The sequence below is a fragment of the Gastrolobium bilobum genome, unplaced genomic scaffold (assembly GCF_033153095.1).
Source record: "Gastrolobium bilobum isolate Gb01-03AN ecotype WA unplaced genomic scaffold, APGP_CSIRO_Gbil_v1 utg112701, whole genome shotgun sequence".
NCBI classification, from domain to species: Eukaryota; Viridiplantae; Streptophyta; class Magnoliopsida; order Fabales; family Fabaceae; genus Gastrolobium; species Gastrolobium bilobum.
In genome coordinates, this window is record NW_026895920.1 from 33242 (window position 1) to 57933 (window position 24692).

At 32.0% G+C, this 24692-nt stretch overlaps 3 protein-coding genes across 5 annotated transcripts; 2 read left to right on the forward strand and 1 right to left on the reverse strand.

Annotated features, from left to right (window-relative positions):
- Positions 1 to 276: 276 nt before the first annotated feature.
- On the reverse strand, positions 277 to 4390 carry LOC133296810 (ATP-dependent 6-phosphofructokinase 3-like). Of its 3 annotated transcripts, none has more exons than XM_061495864.1 (12): positions 4255 to 4390; positions 4032 to 4078; positions 3852 to 3891; positions 3691 to 3753; positions 3479 to 3616; positions 3126 to 3338; positions 2883 to 2951; positions 2638 to 2767; positions 1773 to 2038; positions 1350 to 1398; positions 1104 to 1258; positions 277 to 643 (listed from the first exon to the last, which is right to left on the reverse strand). In XM_061495864.1, exons 1-12 carry the CDS (start codon positions 4339 to 4341, stop codon positions 473 to 475), a joined length of 1428 nt encoding a protein of 475 aa, XP_061351848.1. In that variant the 5' UTR covers positions 4342 to 4390; the 3' UTR covers positions 277 to 472. The 3 variants fall into 3 exon arrangements, with proteins under 3 accessions (XP_061351848.1, XP_061351851.1, XP_061351849.1); XM_061495867.1 differs by having other exon boundaries at positions 1104 to 1185; positions 1328 to 1398; XM_061495865.1 differs by having other exon boundaries at positions 3691 to 3749; positions 3848 to 3891.
- Positions 4391 to 5641: 1251 nt separating this feature from the next.
- On the forward strand, positions 5642 to 11582 carry LOC133296809 (mitochondrial-processing peptidase subunit alpha-like). The gene is made up of 13 exons (XM_061495863.1): positions 5642 to 5780; positions 6314 to 6553; positions 6692 to 6988; positions 7892 to 8059; positions 8196 to 8363; positions 8480 to 8560; positions 8694 to 8760; positions 8971 to 9068; positions 9650 to 9722; positions 9813 to 9883; positions 10271 to 10320; positions 10930 to 11042; positions 11155 to 11582. Exons 1-13 carry the CDS (start codon positions 5739 to 5741, stop codon positions 11205 to 11207), a joined length of 1521 nt encoding a protein of 506 aa, XP_061351847.1. The 5' UTR covers positions 5642 to 5738; the 3' UTR covers positions 11208 to 11582.
- Positions 11583 to 16832: 5250 nt separating this feature from the next.
- On the forward strand, positions 16833 to 18283 carry LOC133296811 (stem 28 kDa glycoprotein-like). Its single transcript, XM_061495868.1, has 3 exons — positions 16833 to 17227; positions 17538 to 17747; positions 17911 to 18283. Exons 1-3 carry the CDS (start codon positions 16854 to 16856, stop codon positions 18080 to 18082), a joined length of 756 nt encoding a protein of 251 aa, XP_061351852.1. The 5' UTR covers positions 16833 to 16853; the 3' UTR covers positions 18083 to 18283.
- The last annotated feature ends 6409 nt before the right edge of the window (positions 18284 to 24692 follow it).

A 24692-nucleotide genomic window follows, 5' to 3' on the forward strand; every position in this document is an offset into this window, starting at 1 on the left:
GAAGGCAGCTGAAAAGGCTTTAGGGACTGAAGGTTTAGAGAGGATGAAAGTTGTTGGTTGCAGGAATCTGAAAGACGTCATCAACACAGTATTTCCCAACATAATGAAAAGAAGATAGTGATTGATCACACTAAAAGCATTTGTGTTATGCTTGTATAGATCTCTCATATTAGGCTTTTAATTTATGTAATGTAAAATGTAACTCAAATTTTATGTATAGCCTTACGTAGCAAGTAATTGTGCTTTTAATTTTTCTGCAAAAAGTACAATGGTACAACTATTATATCAGGTTCTAAGTACCAACTACACACCATTACGCGCATATATTGACAAACATTATTAACTGAACTCATCATTCAACAATAAACGAGTGGTTTTTTTTGGATTTTTTTGGCGAGTAAGCCAAAGTAAAACATATCACAACATAAAACTCAAGACAACACTTCTTAAAGGGTGCAGTAGGAATGACACATTAAGAGATAACAGTATGAATCTCCCCATCTGGTTTTTGGTGTTGAGTTCTTTCTTTACTTTCTCCAATGATATCTTTAGGATTCCAGAAGCTAGGCTGATTGGTCGAAGATAGTAACCTTGCCCACATGCGATCAGTTATGACAACCTTCTTCTGTGTCTCATTTATCCGCTGCACAATACCAAAAAGTTCAATTCACAGTGAACTAAAAATAGCTGCAAGATTATTAAATTTTTTAAAAGGATAATATAAAAGGATTGCCAAAAAAAATGCGTCAAATATCATAATAATTATCATGATCAACCACAAAATAAATGGAGAATCAAATTGCAACTTATATGGTTAATTGTTAATATCAACTTTATGTTTTTTTAATCACCAGTTTGGTATGGAGATAAAGATGGAGATGAAAATTTCATTGATCAATTTTCAATACAATTTTACCAATAAAATTGAACCATCATTTTTTCAATTTTTAACACTATACCAAACTGATGCTTAAGCATAATTATCTTCAGTTTGACCCCTATTTTAAAAACTCTCCGGTTTTTTTTTTTTTTTTAACCTCCTTTTACATATTTTTCAAAGATAACCAAAGCAAACAGATTTGCTAGAAATCACAATAACTTACATAAAATGGAATATAAGCATGTCTGCCATTGACCGGGCCAACTGTGAAGCCTGTGTATCCAGCCATTGCACCATGAACAGCACTATGAGCAAGGAGAGTGCAATACACATTATCAGAAGCAATACTTGGAACAGCACGGATCATGTAGGTAGGATCTGCCAACAGCAGAATTTTCTTTTGGTTAGAAAATTTTGTTTATTCAAGTAATATACTATCATTTGTACCAGTAAATAGAAGAAGTCGCACCAATGTACTTCAGATTTATAGCCATTTTTTGATGTTTTGCAAAGTGGTCCTACAACAGAAATAAATAAATAAATTTGTTACTTGGAGAAACGAAAAAGAAAATTCTGCATCATGGAAATCTTGTGATTAGGATAATAGGCCAATTGCTTGGATGTAATTTGAGAGAAAATTCATAGTTCAAATGATGTTAAAGCAAGTGAGATTACTAATGATGCTGTGAAATAAGAATATCTTACAAATAATTTTATATATCTATGTAGCTATCTTGAATATATACAATGAATTCTAAATTTGATCATGTTACATATGTTTTTTCTTCAGATTCTTGGAAGTACTAGACTTCAAAATTGTTAATTATAATGCAAGAAAAATAATGCTCAATAGAAAATACATACTTCAGGAGTATTATTCAGGGGTTTATACCTTAATCTTCTGGGATAACCACAGACCAACATCTTGAAGTAACTTGTTGCCAGAAGAATCCTGGTTATTCATAGCAGATAGGCTTTCTGAAATAAGCTCCTGACCTGCACCTTCAGTTATGACTATAACCATGTGCCCATTTTCTTTGAGTCTTTTCTTAATGAACTCAAAAAGTCCACCTGGACCCTCAAGGTAAAAGGGTGACTCTGGAATTAAGCAACAGTCCACATCTCTGCTGGCAAGAGTTGCATACAAGGGTATAAATCCTGCATGGTTAGGTCATGTCAGGTGACTATAAAAACTATTAATCTTTACAGAAAGAGGAATGCTAAGATCAAGAAATGATTCAGTGTTAGCTGATTCCATTGATAACGCTTGTAATTGAATATTGCTTGGATAAGGTTCCTCTATAGTGTGAGCTTGTTTTTATCATGGAAGGTGGTATAGGAGAAAAGATAATGCTACCCATCATGTAGACCAAAGATCTGATGTTACTTCTATGAACCAAAATAGAACAATTACTGATATTCTAGAAGGAAGATGTTGCAAATCATGAAGGAACAATCTGGCAAGATCACTAAAGGATAAGTGTTTGTCAATGTGGATGGCCCTGAAATAACTAAAGCCAGACCTTTCAGTCACCAAATATGTCTGGGAAGGATGTGTCTCATGATTTGGTATGAAAATGACCAAAGATGACAATAGAATAACTACAAAAAAGAAATTGAGAAAGAATTGTGAACAGGGATTTTCTGAATATAATCAAGCATCAAAGCAGCTTGCAAGTAATCTTTCAGATCTTTGACTCTATATTGATACAATCAGGCTAAACTTGTAAATTACCACAAGAATTAATGATACTTACCACTAAAACGACCCATTAACTTGACAACACCAATTCCATTCTCAATGCTTTCTGCTTCCACATGTGCTGCATTTATAGCTCGTTGTGCCTCTTCAACAGCCGTGTCGAAACCAAATGACTTATCAATAACCTAATTCAGGTACAGCATGGGATTAACTAGGTAACTCTTTAAACAAATCTATTTTCTTCTGGGAAAAATAGCTTCTAAGTGCAGGACTTCAAATGTACAATTCAAGCATGCTTACTGGGATATCATTATCAACAGCTTTTGGAATTCCCACCACTGAAACTTTCAAGCCACGCCTTCCAATTTCCTGTGTGTAAATAACTAAACCTTATCACTATAGCTTTAACTATAAACGATTATTATTTCAAGAAACACATTTAAAACATGTTCTCATCAAGCTAATCAGGAATTGCAGACATAACAAAATTCAAATTTATGCAAACTGCATAACATGACTTGAACAACGTCATAAATTAATCACCTCAAAAATCACAGAAGCCCCTCTCTGAGTTCCATCTCCTCCAACTATGTAAACCTGATTAATTCCCCGATCTTGAATGCTATCAACAATCTTTGAGGTGTCATAGCCTCCTCTTGATGTTCCAAGGATAGTTCCACCACGTTTATGGATGTCATTGACAACCTTTGGTGTTAATGGAATTGTATTTTGACAATAAAAACCTCTATATCCACCCTGCATACAATTGAAGGGGAAAAAAAAGAACACTGTACTATTATGTTTTACCAAAAATCTAATGCTCATAAAAAAAATTACAAATACTTAGAAACAAAGAAGGCACATGAAGTGATTACTAAGTGGTACATAAAAGATACCTCTATTCCAAGGACTTTGTGCACCCCATACATATAGTATAAGCCGCAAACTATTTCTCTGATCAATGTATTTACACCAGGACATAGACCCCCACATGTGACAATACAAGCATACACATCCTCTGACTCAAAATATACCTGGAAAACATTCAATCATTATTGTCACCCCAATGCTTTAGTTTGAAAAGAAAAATGAAAACAAAGAAACCAACCTTTTGACGAGGCCCAGCACGGCGAAAATGGGTCCCTCTTGGGCTATTCTTATGTATAACTATCTATACAAAGAAAGAAACTTGAATCAACGATTCAAGAAAACTGAAACAGAGAGGAATAAAATAAATCATAACAAAACAAAAAACAAAAAACTACTTGCCTGTTGTGCAACAGTATCATCCACGTTAACAAAGTACTGCCTGGTGAAAACATAAAACCAATAATCAACTTTATCATCAGATTGAGTTACCTTAACAATCCCCAAAGTGATAACATAAGAACAGTATAATAACCTAAAGAATAAAAGTTTAATGTTAATACAGAGCTGTAAGTAACATACTTGACAACTGAATAGGAAGGATTGTCTTGCAATGGATTAGGATATGTCTGCATGATGTCCCAGAAGGAAAAAAGAAAGAAAGAAAGAAAGAATCAGTATATGTTTGTAAGCAATCAAAGACATATGTGAACTCATATGTATAAAGCTACTTTAGGCTTAAATTAAAAGTTGACAAAGTAATTTCACTGTGCATGTTACTGTGCATGAGGGATATGGAGGTTACAGGGAGATTGGGGATGTAGTCAGATAGGTGAGGAACATCTTCAAGGACATAGCCAGCAACTCCAGTGATGATCTTGGAATCAACCATGGTGATGATGGTGGTGTTGGATTCTGTGGAACCAGAAGCTGATTTTGGATACAAGGTCGCGTAATAGTAATGACATATGTAATTGTGACATACTTACATATGTATAAGTGTGTCGGTTGGAACACACGAGAGAATGCTCGATGTTTAATGACATATGTAAGTGTGACATATAAAGTTATGCTTGTACTTCATGAGTCATGTTTCATTTTCCATTTTATAAATTTTGTATTGAAAACTATTTGTGATTGTTTCATTAAAATTATGATAATGGGAACTATCAAGGGTATGAGAGTGCCCTTTCAATTCTTATAATTTTTAAGAGTTAATTTCTAATGCACTGCTTGTTCAAGGTTGATATTGACATTATTAGATTTCTCACAACACGTGAGTAGAGAGAAAAATATAAATAACTTATTGCTAGAGAATCACTTATAAGAATTAAATCTAATACCTTTTATATCAATGTCTTTTGATCCTACTAAGTAAAGAATCATAATTGTTGAGAAGAAAATTAATGGTTTATAATTTCATAAGATATGAATATATGCATAGGGTTTGCTTTTTCTGTAATCATTGTAGATAAATTGTTTGTAGTAACCCCAACATGGCATTATTTTGAGACGAAAATTATGATATTTTTGTAATTTAATTTATTTCAGAGTTAGTATAGTCTTTATAATTATAATTTTTTAATTTTTCAATCTCAAAACGACGTCGTATTGGAAGTGAATACAAATAATTTATCTGCAGTAACTGCACAAATATTTTTCTGACATGCATAATAGATAATAAATATGATAACGCTCTTCTACATTCCCATAAGAAAATTACAATTTTTATATTTTATTCGTTAAAAAGTATCTTTGTACAAATCTAAATTCATTGTCGCTCTTTACTCTTTAGCCACCATTTGACAACATTATTTGGGTTAAACTTGGTTCTGTAATAGGAAAAGCAAAAGTTTTTCATGCTGATACATAATCTTCGTGCTTTCTTTTTCTTTTCTTTTTTAATAAAAATCATGTGGGTCCATCGATTTTATGTGTCAACAGGAAATGTTAGTGTTTTCCTGTAACATAATTCTTGTTTTACCCTTATTTTAATAATAATAAAAAATTGCACTAATATATGCGAGTTTTCAATATTATAATTTATCAAATGTGGGGCCATGTGAGGCCCAACTTATACTCTGTAGAATTCTATAGGCCCAAGTGGATCCAGCCCAAACTTTTTTGGGCTTGGAGATTAAAATAAATATTTTTGACCATTTCCAAATGAATCTGTTTCTCTCTCTGTGTGTTGCCCTGCTTCATAGGCTTCTTTGCAGTCTCAGAAGAAAACAAGTTCATCGAAGTACTTGATTTTGATTTAGGGATTCATTCTCCTCATCACTCGTCATGTACAGAGCAGCAGCTTCATCATTCAGGAGGAATCTCAAGGTCACTACCACTAACAATCCCCCTTTTTCATCTCAACTCTATTATTATTATTTTTGTTATTGTTAATGTTTAGGACCAGAAGGTTTTTTTTTTTTTTTTTTTTTTTTCAATTTTCGGAACCTACCCAGATAACAAAACTCTATTTTGATCGGTAAAAATTTCTTTTTTATTGGTTTTCTAGGAAATCAGATTGGTGGGGTTGGATGTTGAACCTGTTACTTTTGCTTCTTTTATGATTCATTACATGAAATAAAATCCTATGTAACCGGTTATGATGATACCTAGATTGTTTTTCATGTTACAAATTAATATTTTTATTCCTCTTGGATTTTCATTTTATATATATATATATATATATATATATATATATATATATATATATATATATATATATATATATTATTGAGGGTGGACGAGAATTTTAGCTCGTTGTGGTGCTTTTCTGACAAAGCGGTAATTGATGGAATGGAATATTCATTTTGTGTTGAATGTTTCTGTTAGTGTCATGTTGTGTGATTAAACTATGTGATTAGGGTCATGGAGGCAACTTGGGAGCCACTAGGTTTGCGACTTCAACTGCTGTAGCCTCAAGGACTTCCTCTGGTGGTTTGTTTAGCTGGCTTACTGGGGAGAGTTCTAGTTCTCTTCCTCCTCTGGACAAACCACTTGGTGGTATTGCTCTCCCAGATCCATTACCAGATTATGTTGAACCTAGCAAGACCAAGATCACAACTCTTCCCAATGGACTCAAAATAGCATCAGAGACCTCAACAGTACGTGCATGTTTCTAGTTTTCTTTGGGTTGATATGTTAAATGACAATGCTATGTAAGATTTAATAGTGCTTTTGAGGTGTTTAGCTAGCATATTGATTAGTTTTATTTTTTTATTTTCATTTTGGTTGTTAATTAGAACCCTGCAGCCTCAATTGGGTTATATCTTGATTGTGGTTCCATCTATGAGACGCCATTGTCAAGCGGCGCTTCACACTTGCTAGAACGAATGGCTTTCAAGAGCACAACAAACCGTAGTCACTTTCGAATTATAAGGGAAGTTGAAGCAATTGGTGGCAATATAGGAGCCTCAGCCTCCCGGGAGCAGATGGGCTACACATTTGATGCTTTGAAGACCTATGTTCCACAAATGGTTGAATTACTGGTTGATTGTGTAAGAAACCCAGCCTTCTTGGAATGGGAGGTCAATGAAGAGGTATTTATTTTTTAAGATTCTCTTTTCCCAAGGACTGATCTTCTAATTCTTAAGTTAGCATGCTCATACATCATTTTCTGCAGCTAATAGGCAGGTCTTTTATCTTTTTTATGGTCTGCAGTAGGATGGATAAAACAATTACATGACTTCTTTTTTTAGAGAAAAAAAGTTATGGGCCTCGTCTAGTAGGGTAATGCCTGGTTGTTATTAAAAAAATTATGAGAAAATGAAACACGAATGGTGTCTCTTTGTACAGGATATTCCTTTCTTATATGTATGGCAACACTTTAGTAACCTGCAACTAATTAAATGAAAGGGAGAAAAAGCTATTCCTTATTTTTCTTTAGATACATATTTTAGCCTTCTAACTATAGCACAACTCATATGCTGAGTGTGAGATTAAATATTCTTAGCTCAGACTTCCTTTAAGCATTATGTCTATTTTCATTTTTTCTTTTGTGTACTGAGAAGCTGATACAAACTCTGGGAGAACCATGCCACAAAAGCATAAAAGCTAGCCATTGTGTTGGGACCCAAGGCCATATAAACCCCACATCAGAATCTCATACTTCCGATATAGGAGTATGGGACTCAAGTCCATACCTTTCAATTGGATCATAACATTCCACCAAGCTCTGCAGCCCCGATGCCAATGCAGGTTGTTGGAAGGCTTTGATACCATTTGATATGAACCTTGAGAGAACCACACCATAAAAGCTAGCCATTGTGAGGGGAGATCTCGAGACCATATAAACCCTATCTCAGAATCTCATACCTTGCAATTGGATCCTAAAAGAAATACATGAGTTCTGATAAAAGCATGCCATTTGGGCAGTATAGTATTCTTTGTTGATAGCTGTTATCGCAGTCCTTCTAAACTTGTTGAACCATCTATTGGTACAGCTTCGAAAGGTGAAAGCAGAGCTTGGAGAACTCTCAAACAATCCCCAGGGTTTGCTTTTGGAAGCAATTCACTCGGCTGGTTATTCTGGTGCATTGGCTTATCCTCTTTTGGCTCCTGAATCAGCACTGAACAGATTGGATGGCCCTAATTTAGAGCAATTTGTTGCTGTAAGATCTGTTATCCTTTCTGATACTCCATGAATACAACTGGTATTAATTTATGCAACAGTTAAACTTTTGTCTTTCTGCTTTTTTTCTTGCAATCTATTTGAGAATCTAATTGTTGTTGGATGTGAAAAATCAGGAGAATTACACAGCACCTAGAATGGTACTTGCAGCATCTGGGGTTGAGCATGAAGAACTTCTATCTGTTGCTGAGCCACTTCTCTCTGATCTACCAAGTGTTCCCCGTCCCGAAGAACCTAAATCTGTCTATGTTGGGGGTGATTTTCGCCGTCAAGGTGAATCAGGGGTGCGTATAAGTTTTTATACAATACAAACTTTTGTTTGTATCTCTCTTTTCATGTACTCCCTTCAAAAAAACATATATTGTTATTATTTACCTGCTAAGATATGTTGCAAAGGCAGGGTACACATGTTGCTATTGCTTTTGAAGTGCCCGGTGGTTGGCAAAAAGAGAAAGATGCTGTAGTTTTGACTGTTCTACAGGTACCCATTTTGTATTTCTATTCTCTCTGATTTCAATAGATATTGTTCCTTTAGTTTTTGCATCTTTTCTTCTGTTCCACAAAAAAGGAGGAAAGAAATGGTTGAATGGAAGTGATAATTCTGAGTCATGCAGATGCTTATGGGAGGAGGTGGGTCATTCTCAGCAGGGGGCCCCGGTAAAGGGATGCACTCAAGGCTATGTAAGTTTTACCCTATATCTTCCTGTGTACAGTTTAGTTTGGTGGTAAATAAAGTGCTTTATCCTTGCCATTTTGTTTTATCAAGTTTTCCATTTGAGAAGAGTTGTCTTTTTACTTATCTGTCTGATATCTACTTCACTTTCTTCTGTCCTTGTATTAATATACCTTCTCCAATATTTTAACTTGTTTTGCATGTACAATTGAATCCAGATCTTCGTGTGTTGAATGAATATCAACAGATTCAATCTTTTTCTGCATTCAACAGTATCTTCAATAGTACTGGACTGTTTGGCATTTATGCAAGCACTGTAAGGAATACTTTTTGTAGTTTCTGGGCATTCATTTACATGGATAGTATTTTTCTTTTTTAATATAGAAATGGGTTTGCTTTTTTTTTTTTCTCTTCCTTTTCCCTTTTTTGCATATTTTGTTCTTTGAAAGGCTGGGTTAGTATGTCTAGGAGAACATTGATCGGACTGTATAGCTAGTTTGAGGATTCTATATAGCTTGTTAATGACCTTTCAATTGTTACAAATGAATCATGATTGTCATCATTAAACAAACTAGTTATCCTATCTTCTGCTTCCTTTTCTTTTTCCCCTTTGCTTAAGCTGTGCTGTATTTTGTAATATTATCATGGGACTGTACAAGGGAGTTTCCTTTCCAGACTTGAATGGGAATTGGGGAGCTTTGCTGTATTTCTTTTCTTACCCTCTATATAGTATGCATTTGCCCTTTCTGTTTAGGGGAATTTCTTATCCTTTTACCTGTATTTTCCTTCTTTTCTCTCAGAAGTTTTCATTTTCTATCAAAAAAAATTCCCACTTCTAATACTCCCTGTTTACTATGTTTAGCTGAGGTTGACACATTTTCTAATTTGTGGATATAGAGCCCTGATTTTGTGCCAAAAGCTGTGGATATAGCAGCCAAAGAACTATTAGCAATTGCATCGCCTGGACAAGGTTTTATTTGCATCTCTCTTTTGTTTCTGCTGTATATTAGCGAGAATCTTCATTTCTGCCAAATTAAACTAGCGCTGCTTGCAATGACAGTTTCACAGGTACAGCTTGACCGTGCCAAAAAGTCCACCAAGTCTGCAGTTCTAATGAATCTGGAATCTAGAGTATGCCCTCAACTTTTTTATTACATAAACTATGGTGTTTTAATACCGTGAACGTTCTCTTTCATTTAGACTTCCTTGTTTACTCCTCCTTTCAGGGGTACCAACTTTTACAAACTCTATTTGTCCCCCCCTCCCCCCCCCAAAAAAAAAAAACCCCTTTTTCCCGAACGTGTCCACTTCAAACACAAAATTTTTCATGTCTAGCTTAGCAACTGTCTCCTTCCTCACCCGAGCTCTTAAAAGTATGGAATTATGTATCATTGCATGCTTCTGTCCTCTTGTGGGCTTCCATTCTCTTTCTATTTTATCTTCTGTTCTAAAGGGGAAATATGTGATTGGTTAGATTTCATATGATTCTTGTATGGTTAAAAATCATCATTTTTGCAGATGATTGCTTCAGAAGATATAGGAAGGCAGATTTTGACTTACGGAGAAAGGTAAAAAAACCTATCTCAAAAATCTTAAGATTTTTCTTTTGACTTGCATCCTGTTGTTTCTTTTCTTTCCTTTTTTTTTTGGTGGGTAAGATGATACAGTAAGGATAGGTTACCTCCAATATTACCAGTCAGCACACTAGTGAAATGCCTGATCCCATAGGGACAAGGAGCCCCCTACCTACCCTTAACCCCTTAGTAAACATAATCAAGTTGAGATTTGTGAATATTCTATTCACAAGCAGTACACAAAGATTTCGTGATCCGCTGCCGAACTTATTCCAATTCAATAACGGATCTCAATATTATACCTTGAAGAGGACTCGAACCTCCACGCTCTGTAGCACGAGATTTTGAGTCTCGCGTGTCTATCATTTCACCACCAAGGCATTTTGAAAGTGAATCGTATTCTATGAATATGATATCTATCTAATGTGATGTATGGAATATATGACAATAAACATAATCAAGTTGAGATTTGTGAATATTCTATTCACAAGCAGTAGACTGTTTTAAAGCTTGCTGGTTTGTTACTTAATACTTTTAACTCTTGAATGGAAGCGTAATTCTTTGTTTGTAAATTCTAATATAAGAATTTGTCACCCATCTCAGGAAGCCTGTGGAGCAGTTCTTGAAGGATGTGGATGAAATCACTTTAAACGATATCACTAAAATTGCTCAGAAGATCATTTCCTCACCTTTGACTATGGCATCATATGGGGATGGTAATTAATAAATTTTTTCCCTTTAAAGTATTTTCTCTACTGATAATGCTAGCCTTGACCATTGATTAACGAAGCATCATTTCTTTATTTTTTTTTATTTTTTTTATGACAGTTATAAATGTGCCAAGTTATGAATCTGTGAACAGCAAGTTCCATGCAAAATGAAATTGCTTGTTCTCAACCTTTTCATCGTCATAGTTTCTGGATCACACAAATGCCAACTTCCAATTTTCAAGAGCAGTACACCCTCTCAGCAATGCTGAAAATAAATCCCAAGAGAATTTTTTTTGTGCGGATCTGAGGAGCCATTATTAAGGTTCCGTGTTTGTCTTTTTTTATAATGACTTTGCCTAATGTATCAAGGTGCATGGTCCCGTGATAATGAACACGTTAATTTTTTTATTTATGAATTAATTCTCTCTCTTTTCTTAACTTTTAAAAGAGCATAAGAGTGGTGCATTTATATAAAATACAGAAGACATGAACCCTGTTCTTTCGAAAATTAGTACCTTATTTCCATAAATACTAAAAAATTTCGACTAGGCACCTATCCCTCTCATTTTCTCCCTCTTCTCTTGTAAACAAAATGGTGTTTGATCCATTTCATTGAAATGATTATGGTGTGAATTTATATTGAATGAAATTATCATTAGTTGATTTCATAATTTAATATGCTGGAATTAAGGGAAAAGAAAAATAAAATAAAATTTAATACGAGTTAATTTGATTTTAAAATTTCTTTGATCTCAAGTGTTTTCATGTTATCTATGAATGTGTTTTTCAAATATGATATATATAGTCATCTATGCTCTAGGATAGTGATTGTGTGAACATGGTTGGTTTTTTATTTCATTTCCATTTAGCCATTCAACTTATTATTTGACATGTACTAGATATGTGCATTTTTAACAAGACATACGCAATGTTATGTATATTAAATAATGATGTAAGGGCATGTTTGGTATATAGTACAAGATAAGGTTTGGTAGTATAAGATTTGATAGTATAAGGCATGATTGTAATAGAGCTGATTAAATTTTAATACTATCCAGTATTTGGAATGATATTGTATAATAAAATATCATTCAATGTTTGATAATACACTGTGTGATACTAGATAGGTTAAAAATAATTATTTCTGTGAAAAATATTTTTTAATAATGAATTTACATAATTCTTCTAAATATATCAGATGATATTATTTTTTATATAAATATATTGATCAGTGTGTTCAAAAAATATTAATTTTTATAAAAAAAAAACCTCCAATATTTAAAAAAATTATATATTGAAAATTTATTTTTATTTTAATATACTAATATTAAAATAATATATTAATTCTTGAGAATTGCATTAGTTAATACATCAACTCCTTATCAGGCCTTATCCTATCCTCTTAGGACTAATTAAGTTATACATCATTTTAATATATAAAGGAATACTGTTGTATAAGCTTATAATATCAAATTTTATATATCACGCTAAACAGCTGATAAAATTATGAATAACCAAGAATTACTTTGCAAATAGGCACGGTGAAGCACTCAACCCGTGGCAGGGGTAGAAATCAAATCGGTTTCAGTTTCAATTACATCTTAAATTAATGAATTAACTGAACTCGATTTTATTTAAGTTAATGTTTGTTTTAAATTGGTGTGGCTCGATTATTAATATCTGTGGTGAATATTATTTTTCTAAAAATACATAAAAATGTCATTATTCTGCTTTTGGAACAAGGGGAATTAATATTTCTCTTTTTATAAAAGATAATTTTATTTTGGGTTTGTATTTTCTTATGTAGTATGAGGTATCTTCTCTCATGTGGTAGACTCAAAGGCATTGTGGGTCCCACCACAATAAATAGAAAAGAAAAAAAGAAAAGAGAAGATACGCATTTCGATGTATGTGTAGGAAAAAATTCTTTCTCTTACTGCATGAGAGACATTTTTCTTTTTATTTCTTACACAAACATAAAAATACATGATGTCCATTATCCCGTAACCCTTGATTTCAGCTTGATCAATCGCCGGGCTAAAATTTTAAACAGTGTTCTACAATAATGTTAGTGGGCTTACTGATAAGAAAATTGAAAATAATGACCTCCTTCTTCTGTTCATGCATCAGGACAAGGCAAAGTGTACCATAAAGTTTTTACTAAAAGAAAAAAAGTGTACCATAAAGTTGAAAATCGTGACAAAAACGACGTGGCGAAAGGTAGAACAATAATGCTAGTGGGCAGAGAGAGTACTCAAAAAATATCAGAAATTATGAGCGCATTTTCCTCGTGCATGAGCAGTCACTTCAATCGTACTCAATATTATTGACAGAAATCACCAGAGAAGTCTGGAGTGGTGCAGAAGAATAGATATATTTTTATTTATTTCTATTTTTAGAAAGCTTTTATATATATATATATATATATATATATATATATATATATATATATAGGGATTTATACTTCTTATGTAATATAAGAAGAGCCTTCTTATGCTACACTCACATCGTTTTGCGTGTGAATATTTTTAATTTTTTTATTTAACATTTTTCAATGGGACGCACCTGAGTTTGTGTGTGTTGCAAAAATTCTCATCTTATGTCACATAAGAAGTGTAAACCCCATATATATTAATAAGGTTATATTAAAAAAAAAAATTTACAAATTACACTATGTCTGATCGGTAATAATTAACTCAATAATGTCTTACCGATAAGACATAGTGTAATAATATAGTTTGTAAACAAAAAATTTATAAATATAACATTCTTCTATATATATATAAAAAGAGACAGAGAGAAAAGTGTATACCATTTTAAAGATGTAAAATTATTTCATTTTAAGTGAGAGAAAAAGATGGATTATGGAGAGAGAGAGGACAAAAAAAAATGCGGGTCTCATTTCTTTGTGAAAGTGAAATGAGGCAAGTTGTGTCATTTAAAAGGACAAGCACTCAATAATGTCCTTTGACACCGGTGTCAAATTTCTCATCTGAGAGCCGTTAGATTAAAAAAGATCAATGGTGTCACATGCTTACAAATCAGAGTCGTTGATCTTTTTTGATCTAACGGCTCTCAGATGTGGTGTCAAATTTCAAATTTGACACTGGTGTCAAATGATCCTATCATATATATTTAATAATATAATTTAATTTTGGAGAAATGTATATTTATTTATTTTGGAAAAGGTATATTTTGAATATTCAACAAATATTATGGAACTAAATTTAATCATTTAAAAAAAATTTGATCTGTGATCCTTTAAAATTCAAAATAGACTCGTATTAATCATTTTAAAAGAGTAATTTCGATCTTCTTTGAATTTTATAAAGACTACAATTTCGATTAACTGAATCTATTTTGAATTTCAGAAGACCACAAATCAACTTCTTTTCTAAGTGATTAAAATGAGTCTCGTAACCATAATTTTTGTTAAGGACCCACAATTACTTTATTCAATTTATTACCATCGAGAGATTAGAGAATATCTAATTAACAAAAAAATATTTAATAATTAATATATATTTAATCTTGATAATATATTTTACTTTATAAATATAATAAATATTGTATCCACCAAAAAAAATGTGTTGGTAATAATATAAAAAAACATTTTTTATTTATGGGATTGGTGTTTATCATTTTAAATGACATAAGTTATGTCATTTTAGGAGAGAGATAAACACAGAAAAATCGAAATCATAGGAGAGAGAAAGTGGGTGGTTTTTTTTCATTTAAAATGTAAATAATTTTTTTTCTGTGTTTGTCTCTCTCTTAAAAGGACAGAGTATCATGTCATTTAAAATTACAAATACTTTTCCCTTTATTTATTTCAATTTATGTTTCTGATTTATGGGTTATTATTTAAATAGGGGTAACATTATGTGTTCGATTCTTTTCGATATTATTTTTGGGAGGAATTTAAAATTTTAATTATGAGATTCTTTTCAAATCAAATTAGTTAGAAAGTAATGAGAAATAAGGAATCGATTAAATATTAAAAAAAAATACAAATGGCTCATTAATGTATTGTAGATGAGGCCACACTGCATATCTACAACATATATGCGTAGCCTTGGATTTGGGTCCGCTCTTCTTCTGTTACCGTGGTGTTTTCTTTTTTGTCCACGCCACGTTTTCATTCAAATTTGCTCAGAGAAATGTTTACGAGGAAAATAGATAGAGAATCAATTGGAAACGTGGTCGACATTTGTGCCGTATTCTGGTGACCAATTCTTTTCTGACACTTGTCAAGATATTTTGATTGCATCGGATTCTCTGAGATATGCTAGTTCTTAATTACCTAAATGACATTTTCATTATTACGAAAGTGCATTCTATTTGCTTAGTATATGATTATATTCAGATTAATCGTGTATGTCTTTCAAATTCAGAGCATGCATGTAGAATAATCGATCAAAATCAAGATTTGATAGGCGAAAAATTAACAACATCAACGAGATAAAATGTAGTTTGAACATCATCATCATCGAGAGAAAAAGATCCTATATATAAAACTTTAAAAAGTCAATAAATATAAAGTTATATTACATTTATGTAATAGAAAATATATTATATCATGTCGTAGATATAATTATATGATGAACCCTACTAATTATTAAAAAAAAACACAAAAATTAATGGATCAGTAGCAAATGACATTACTCTCGTATAATATAAAAGTAATATAAACCATACAAATGAGCTACCAGTACTTAACGTGGGTCACCCTTTTGCTATATTCTCTACCCTCAGTCCTCAATTTGTAATTTTTTCTACAATACTCTCTTTTTAAGTGAAATTTCAAAACTAACCCCATACTTTTAAGCTTTTACTTTTGAAGGGCCACGAATATAATTTAATTTGTACGATGCGACAGCTCACGCACCAACCTCTTACGTCCACAAGTTTCACGTTTCTTTTTCAAGAGATATTACATGTTTAGACAATATCATTATTTTATATATGTGTTACAGAATAATATAAGTCTTTAAAAAGTCTTTTATCTAATATCTTAAGATTTTAGATTTAAATAATTCTTTATATGGTATTAAATTTTCAGCAACATCAAGGATATATAAGTCATTAAAAAGTCCTCATTTAACACTTTAAGATTTTGGGTTGAAATGATTCTTTACACAAAGTGATCTAAATCGATTCTCTCAAAATTATTTTCTCTATTTTTTGATTCAAACTCGAAATATTTAATTAATACAAAATGATATTATGAGTAAAGTATTTTTTGAATCCTCAAATAAAATTATAGAACCCAATTTAATTCCTTAGAAGAAAAAGCAAATTGACTTATGATCTTTTTAAAATTAAAAATAGTTCAATTAGTCAAAAATGTAATTTCTCTAAAATTGAAAGAAGACTCACGTTAGTTCCTTAAAAATAATAACATAGAATTATTTTGAATTTTAAAAAAATCACGAGTCGATTTTTTTTTTTTTTAAAGATTAAATTGAACCTTGTAATTTTTTTTGTTAAGAAACGAAAAAATATTTTTTTCTAATAATATTTTGACAGTATGCTTGTAAGTAAAAACGTAAAATATACACAATATCATTAAATTCATTTTAAATTTAATTTAAAGAGATGGGGTATTCTGATGTTAATATAACATTAAGAAGTTTGACCCTTTATCTCAACCGTTCGTTTCGGTCCATGTTTATAGTTTATAGTTTATTTCGATCCTATATTAATTTAAAAAAAAAAAAGTGCAAAATTAATTTCGTTGGGCGTCTATTTAAGGAAGCAAACCCCGCTGCAAGAGTATCTTTTGCTAGCTAGAAGCAGTAGTGAATCAATCTAGTGATGAGAATGAAGCTACTTATTTTCTTCCTCGCTGCAATTTTAGCAACTTGCCATGCTGCAAACTTCCGAATTTTCCCTCTCCGATTGAAAACTGCTTTAGGTGAACACTACGCTCCTGAAGTATCGTGCGCAAGTTTTAGGGTTGGTGTGGAAGCACACAACTTCATTGACTGGAAAACTATCCCACTGGAATGTGAAGCAGATGTAGGAAAATACATGCTAAGTGACCAATATAGATCAGATTCCAAAACTGTTAACCGTGAAGGTTATTTTTATGCTAGGGACCTCGAAATCACTCCAAATGACATTTGGATTTTTGACGTAGATGAGACCACACTCTCCAATCTTCCCTATTATGCTGATCACGGATTTGGGTATGTATATATATGCTCTTTTCTTTTCATATATATATATATATGCATACTTGTTTTTCACTTTTTGGTATATGCATACTTATTTATCATCTATGTTCAACTATTTTTGGTATGTAGTCTCAAGCGGGTTAGCAATGTTTTTCAATATTTGAAATCTAACAATGCTATTTATACACTTATTATTGTGCATAATATGCTTGTCTCTCTCTCTCTCTCTGTATTATGGACCTTATACAATGTTGTTCATTATTCATAATGTATTTTATGAAAAGAAATTAACTTTATTTATTTATTTATTTTTTGTTGGTAGGGCGGAAGTATTCAACCATACGGCGTTTGATGAATGGCTCGAACTCGGCATAGCACCAGCACTGCCGGAGACTATTAAGCTGTACAATAAACTGTTGTCACTTGGTGTCAAGATTGTGTTCTTAACTGAAAGATCAGCGCGTCATGAGAAAATAACAGCCGAGAACTTGAAGAAAGTTGGATACTATACATGGGAAAAGTTAATTGTTAGGTAATAATTTTTTAAAAAAAAAACTTTTTTATCCTTATAAGATTATTTATGTACAGATCATACTTTAAGCCCATGAATAACATAACAAGAGCTAGGCATCATGTTTTGAAGGTTCAAATAAAAAAGGTTTCATAATATAAACACATACAATTTTTGGACGCAGGGATGGTACATATCCAACAAAACGTGCATACAAAGCAGAACAGAGGAAGAAGCTGGTGGAAGAAGGATACAGAATCATTGGAAATTCAGGAGACCAGTGGAGCGATCTCCTGGGAAAACACAAAGGAGATAGAAACTTTAAGCTGCCTAATCCAATGTACTACATTGCCTGATCCAATGTACTACGTACACTAGTTAAAGCTCCATAGCCTGTTTTCTTGAATAAGATATGGAGACTCTGAACCTATCGTCACTAGTTATGTTTCTTTAACCGTTGTGGTGTATGTATGAGAAGTAAAGTCACTTAAGAGAAAACACGACGTTGTTTTCTCTTTTTTGGTTTTAATAAATGGTTTATCCTTTCTCCCTTTAGAAATTCGGCCTATTAAGGTTTGTTTACTTGTGTTCTTTTTAAAAGTAAAACAATATTTTTTAAGTAAAAAATGTATAAAAAAATTACGATAATTATATCAGCTTTTCTGAAGAAAAATAATACAACTCCGTAAATGTGCCTTTCCTTTTTGGTTGTTAGAAAAAGGTCCCTTTCCGATAAAATATATTTTAATAAATAAATTATATCTAAAAAACAATTTTTTTTTAATGTAAGTATAAATTTAGGGAAAATATGTTTTTTCATGTTTCATGCAACAACTAAAAAATTGTAACTCAAAAAAAAAAAATAAGATCCCATAAAAGAAAAAAAAAGTAAGTATCACTCATTTTTATATGTTGCATAGTACAAATGAGACATACTTCCCTAAATTTAAACATCCAATTATCCATATCCCTAAGTTTTTTGGTTTTATTTTCTAATAAAAAAATTTAAAATTAATAATGAAATCTTATAAACACACGCAGTAAGAAAACATGTTTGTGCCCAATAGCCCAACCCGAATAACTCGACAATGGGTTTGGCTTTAAAATTTGAAATTGATAATTTTAACCGGACTTAATGCAGTTAAATTTACTCTAGCCCAAAACAAGATGGTCTATAAGCTCAAAATTATCTGAGTTAATTTCATTTTAAAATTAAAACTTAATACGAGATAATTTGATTTTAAAATTTCTTTCATCTCATGTGTGTTCATGTTACCTTTGAGTGGGCTTTTAAATATTATCTATAGAGGAAGGATCCGTTTACCAATTTTTTTTACAAATTACATTAAGTATGACCGGTCATACACTTTTGATTGAAGTATGATCAGTCATACACTCTTGATTGAAGTATGATCGGTCATACTTAGTGTAGTTTGTAAGAATTTGTAAATTTAATTTTTCTCTTTTACATATACAGCCATCTATGCTCTAGGATAGTGATTCTTGAACATATGGTTGGTTTTATATTTCAATTGGAAAGGAAAAATTCTTGGATAGTCATGGTTAACGATTTCACCATTTAGCCATTCAACTTATTATTTGACATGTACTAGATATGTGCATTTTTAACCAGACATACGCAATGTTAAGTATATTAGTTAAGGGTTTGATATTTATCCTTTTAAACCATATAGAATTATGTCATTTTAAGGGAGAGAAAAATACAAACAATAAAAATTATGGAAGAGAATGTGAGTGATTTTTCTTAATTTAAATTTTAAATAAAAAAATATTAATTTATGTATTTCTCTCTCCTAAAATGATATGATTTTATATCCTTTAAAAGGATAAATTTTTTAAATATTTTTTTCATTAATAATGATTTAATTACCTATAATAAATTCTGAATAACCGATAATTACTTTGCAAATTGGAATTATCATGATATGTTGGCTTATATTAATTTCACTCTTCTGGTTCTTATTCCTAAAGTCCAGAACCCTTCCCTGATTACTTAGTTTCATCCGATACCTCTTTGCCCGGTGGTCTACAAAATTATTAGCAAGATCATTGTTAATCGGCTAAAACCAATTATGACTAAAGAGGTGTCTCCAACTCAAACAAGCTTTGTTCCTCATACACATATTCAGGACAATATTATTATTGTTCAAGAGCTTGTTCACTGCATGAGGAAAATGAGGGGGGGGGGAGTTTTTTATGGCGATTAAAGTTGATCTTGAAAAGGCATATGACCGTCTAAATTGGAATTTTATTCGTTTAGGCCTGAAGGAGATTAAGATAACTGGTCATCTTATTAATATAATTATGGCAGTTGTTTCTAGTCCAAAGATCAGTGTAATTTGGAATGGTAGCTTGACAGAGGAATTTCAGCCAAGTAGAGGTATAAGACAAAGGGATCCATTGTCTCCTTAATTGTTTGTCCTAGCTATGGAGAAACTTTCTCATATTATTGATACGGCTGCCAATGGTGGAATGTGGAATCCGATTAGAGTAGGTAAATGTGGTCCAAAAATATCGCATTTGCTATTTGCAGATGATCCGATGTTGTTCTTAGAGGCAAGTGAGCAGCAGATCCATGTTCTTCTTAGATGTCTAAACTTATTCGGTGAAATATCAGGAGAAAAGGTTAGCCAGCAAAAAACAAGTGTTTATTTTTCTAAAAATACTCCCGATGACATTGCAAAAAGAATTACAGAAGTGAGTGGGTTTAAAACAGTTTTTAAAGTGGGAAGGTATTTGGGAGCAATGATAAACCATGATAAAGTAAATAAAAATCTGTTTGCTGGAATTGTTGAAAAGATGAAGGAAAGATTGAATAGTTGGCAGGTTCAACGCCTGTCTCAAGCTGGAAGAATGATCCTTGCTCAATCTGTTTTAGGTACAATACCGTATTATCATATGCAAAGCACTATGCTCCCTAAGAATATTTGTAATGAGATGGAACAGATGATGATGTCCTTTTCTGGAATGATTCAAGTAGGGTAAAACACATGCACCTCATTGGCTGGGATGTTATAACCAAGCCAAAAAGTGCAGGTGGGTTAGGACTTAGGAATCTATCTGTTACGGATGAAACTTTTATTGGAAAATTGATTTGGCCTTTTTAAAGTGCTAAAAGCTAAATATATTCATGTTGAGATTGTTTATGATGGGATCAGTTATAAGAATGGAAATTCACATCTTTGGAAGACTATTTGTGCTGTCTGGAACAAACTTCAACCAAGACTGATTTGGGATGTTGGGGATGGAACATCAATAGCTTTTTGGACAGATAAGTGGGTGAATGGTGAGTGTAATTTAGCCGACAAAGCTATTATTCCTATCCCCCAGGCTGAAATTGGCAGGAAGGCTGTGGAGTATGTCACAGGTGATGGAGAATGGGATTGTGGAAAATTATCCGATTTCCTCGCACAGGAAATTATCCAAATTATTAGAAGTCATACTCCTCCTCATGAATCAAATGGTGCTGATAGAATTGCACGGAAGTTGCCGGGTACTAGTGGGGTTACATTCAAGAATATATATAATGCTTTAATGAACCATATAGAGGAAGGTACTCAAGACAATAAAATATGGTCTATAATTTGGAAGATGAAAGTTCCTAATCAGATCAGCCTGTGTGTGTGGAAGATGACTCATCATACACTTCCAACTAGGAACCTGTTGGCTAAAATAAATATGGCTCCTCCTACCTGCCCTTTGTGTAGCTTAGAAGATGAGACTCTTTTGCATATGGCTAGAGATTGTAGTAATATCAAAAAGCTTTGGCTGGAGTTGCTTTGGCAAGATGAGGAAGATGATTTTTTCTCTGCAAATCTCAACTTTTGGCTTCTGGGGAACTTGAAGAATGACTCCCAAGTACAGTTTAATACTCCTTGGTCTCTGCTTTTTATTGTTACTATTTGGAATGCTTGGTGGTGGAGAAAGGAAATTGTACAGGGAAAGGAATTGAATTACTTTGCATACAAAACTCATTTTATTGAATCGAAAGTAAAGGAGTTCTCTGTTGCTTGGGAGAATCATCATAGTATGATATCTAGGAAATCTTTGCGATTCATTTCTGTCAGATAGGACCCTCCGGAGTTTGGTTGGATAAAAATAAATATCCATGGGGCGGCTATAAGTAATGATGGATGGGCTGCTTGTGGGGCTCTTTTAAGAGATGATTCTGGTGGTTGGTTACATGGTTTGACGTATCATATTGGCCAATGTCCAGCTTTTGTGGTTGAATTATGAGGTGTTTTCAAGGGTCTGCAAGCTACTTGGAATGGGGGTTGGAGACGCTGCATTATACAAAGTGATTCAAGTTCAGTTATCACTTTACTCACCAAAAATGGGAGAACAGCTCGAGAGTCACGACTGGTAGCTCGCATTCGAGCATAGTTACGAAAAGATTGGGATGTTCAACTTATTCATATTTACAAAGAAAATAATAGTTGTGCAAATTGATTATCTAAATAGAGAGTAATTTTAGTTCCCTTCCCTATGGTATTTTTCCATTGTATCTGGCTGATTTTTTTTTGGTTTGTAATTTACGTAAGGTTACTTTGACTTGATTTTTTTTTTTTTTTGAGTGTTTTCCCCCTCTTGTTTATAAAAAAAATTAACTTTAAAATTTAATTATTTAAAAACTTGTTATATATAATTTGAGTAACAATAAGGAGCAGCTAACTCTTCTGAAATTACTTAAATCTCTTATTTTAAAGTAATTTCTTATTGGGTAATAGTTTTTTCATGTAGTAGGAGATAAATATTATCTCCTACAGACTCATATGTGCAGGTGGGGTCCACTTTCAAGAGGAGAGAAAAAAAAAATAAAGTGGGACCCATCTTAAATTTGTGTGTGTAAGAGATAAATTCTACCTTATGTGACATAAGAATAATAAATCCCTTTCTTATTACTAGCGAAAACTTAACAAATATTTATGAGCATGGAAATACAATAGACTCCAAAACAGTTGGCGGAGGATTTTTGTTATGCGAGTCGCTAGAGGACAGGAAATTCAAATGGCTCATTGATGTAGATGAGGACACAATGCGGCAAAGTGTACAATAAAGTTGGTTGGTTGAGACTCGAGAGCGTTCATATAAAATTTCCTGACAAAAACGACGTGGCAAAAGGTTGAACAATAATGCTAGTGGGCAGAGAGAGTACTCAAAAAGTATCTACAATTATGAGCGCATTTTCCTCGTGCACGAGTAGTCAATTCAATCGTACTCAATAATATTGACAGAAATCACCAGATAAGTCTGGAGTGCTGTAGAAGATCAGATATATTTTCATAAGAAATATTAATCTTATTTTACTTAAGAGAATTTCTTTCATGCTCTTACCTCGATTTTTGTATCTTATTTTTTTTTGTTACTGTGATATTCATTTATTTTATCTCTATAACAAAAAGGAGAGTAATAAAGTCCTATTTTTATTTAGAAAAATATTTACCAATGCTCTTGTGATATATTTCAGAATCAATGTTTCTGTGATTTTTTGTTTATCATATATGTTCCTGTAAATTGTAAAAAATAAAAAATCACATATGTTAAAAATATACCTTTTTACAAATTACAGATGCATTGATGAACTTTTCGATTTTATTTATATCTATTTTTTGTAAGTTTTTAAATATATATATGGGTAATAATTTTCTTATGCAGCAGAATATAAGTATTATTTTCTACAGACTCATTTGTGTATATGAGATCCACTTTGAAGGGAAGAAAAAAAAAAGTAAAGTGAGATCCATCTAGAATTTGTGTGTGTAGAAAATAAATTCTATCTTATATAACATAAGACACACGCGCGCGCACACACACACATATATATATATATATATATATATATATATATATATATATATATATATATTTCACAACATAATTTATTTTTACAATAAAGTATCTTTCGTGTTCTTAATAAAAAATACGGAACCAATCTAATTCCTTAAAGAAAATAACTTGTGGTCCCTTTAAAAATCAAATTAGACTCATGTTGGTACTTTTAAGGGATTAACATGGATCTTCTTTGAATTTTATAAAGCTTACGATTTTGATTATCTGTGTCTATTTTAAATTTTAGAAAGATCACAAATTAATTTTTTTCTAAGTGATTAAAAAGTCTCTGTAATTTTTATCGAGAACTCAAAAGAAACTTTACTTATTTTATTAAATAAAATATATAATAATTAATATATTTTAATCTTGATAATATATTATAGTTTAGAAATATAATAAATAATGTGTTATAAAAAATATATAACAAAACATTTTTTATTTATATTAATTTATGTTTCAGATTTACGGGTTATTTTTTAAATCAGAATAACAGCACATGTCGGATTCTTTTTAGTATTATTTAAAAAAAAATTAGTATTTTAATTATACAATAATAAATCGATTGAAATATTTTAAAATAAAATAAAATACAAATGACTCATTGAGGCCAGACTTCATAATCTACAACATATATGCACATAGCCTTGGATTTGGGTCGGTTCTCTTCTTCGGTTACCGTGGTGTTTTCTTTTTCGTCCACGCCACGTTTTCATTCAAATCTGCTCAGAGAAATGTTTATGAGGAAAACAGATAGAGAATCAATTGAAAACATGGTCGCCATTTGTGCCGTATTCTGGTGACCAATTCTTTTCTGACACTTGTCAAGATATTTTGGTTGCATTGGATTCTCTGACTTCGTAATCCACTTGTGTTGATATGCTAGTTCTTAATTACATAAATGAGATTTTCTTTATTTGGGTTATATTTATCTTATATTGCATAAAATAAATAAATTTCTACACACAAAAAATGGAGCTAGGTCTCATATTTATCTTTTCTATCTTTTTTTATAAATGAATCTCACTTATAAATTTATTTCTATAACATGAGACAATTATTTTCCTATCACATAAGATAAATATAAATTATAACCATTTTTATTATGAAAAAAGG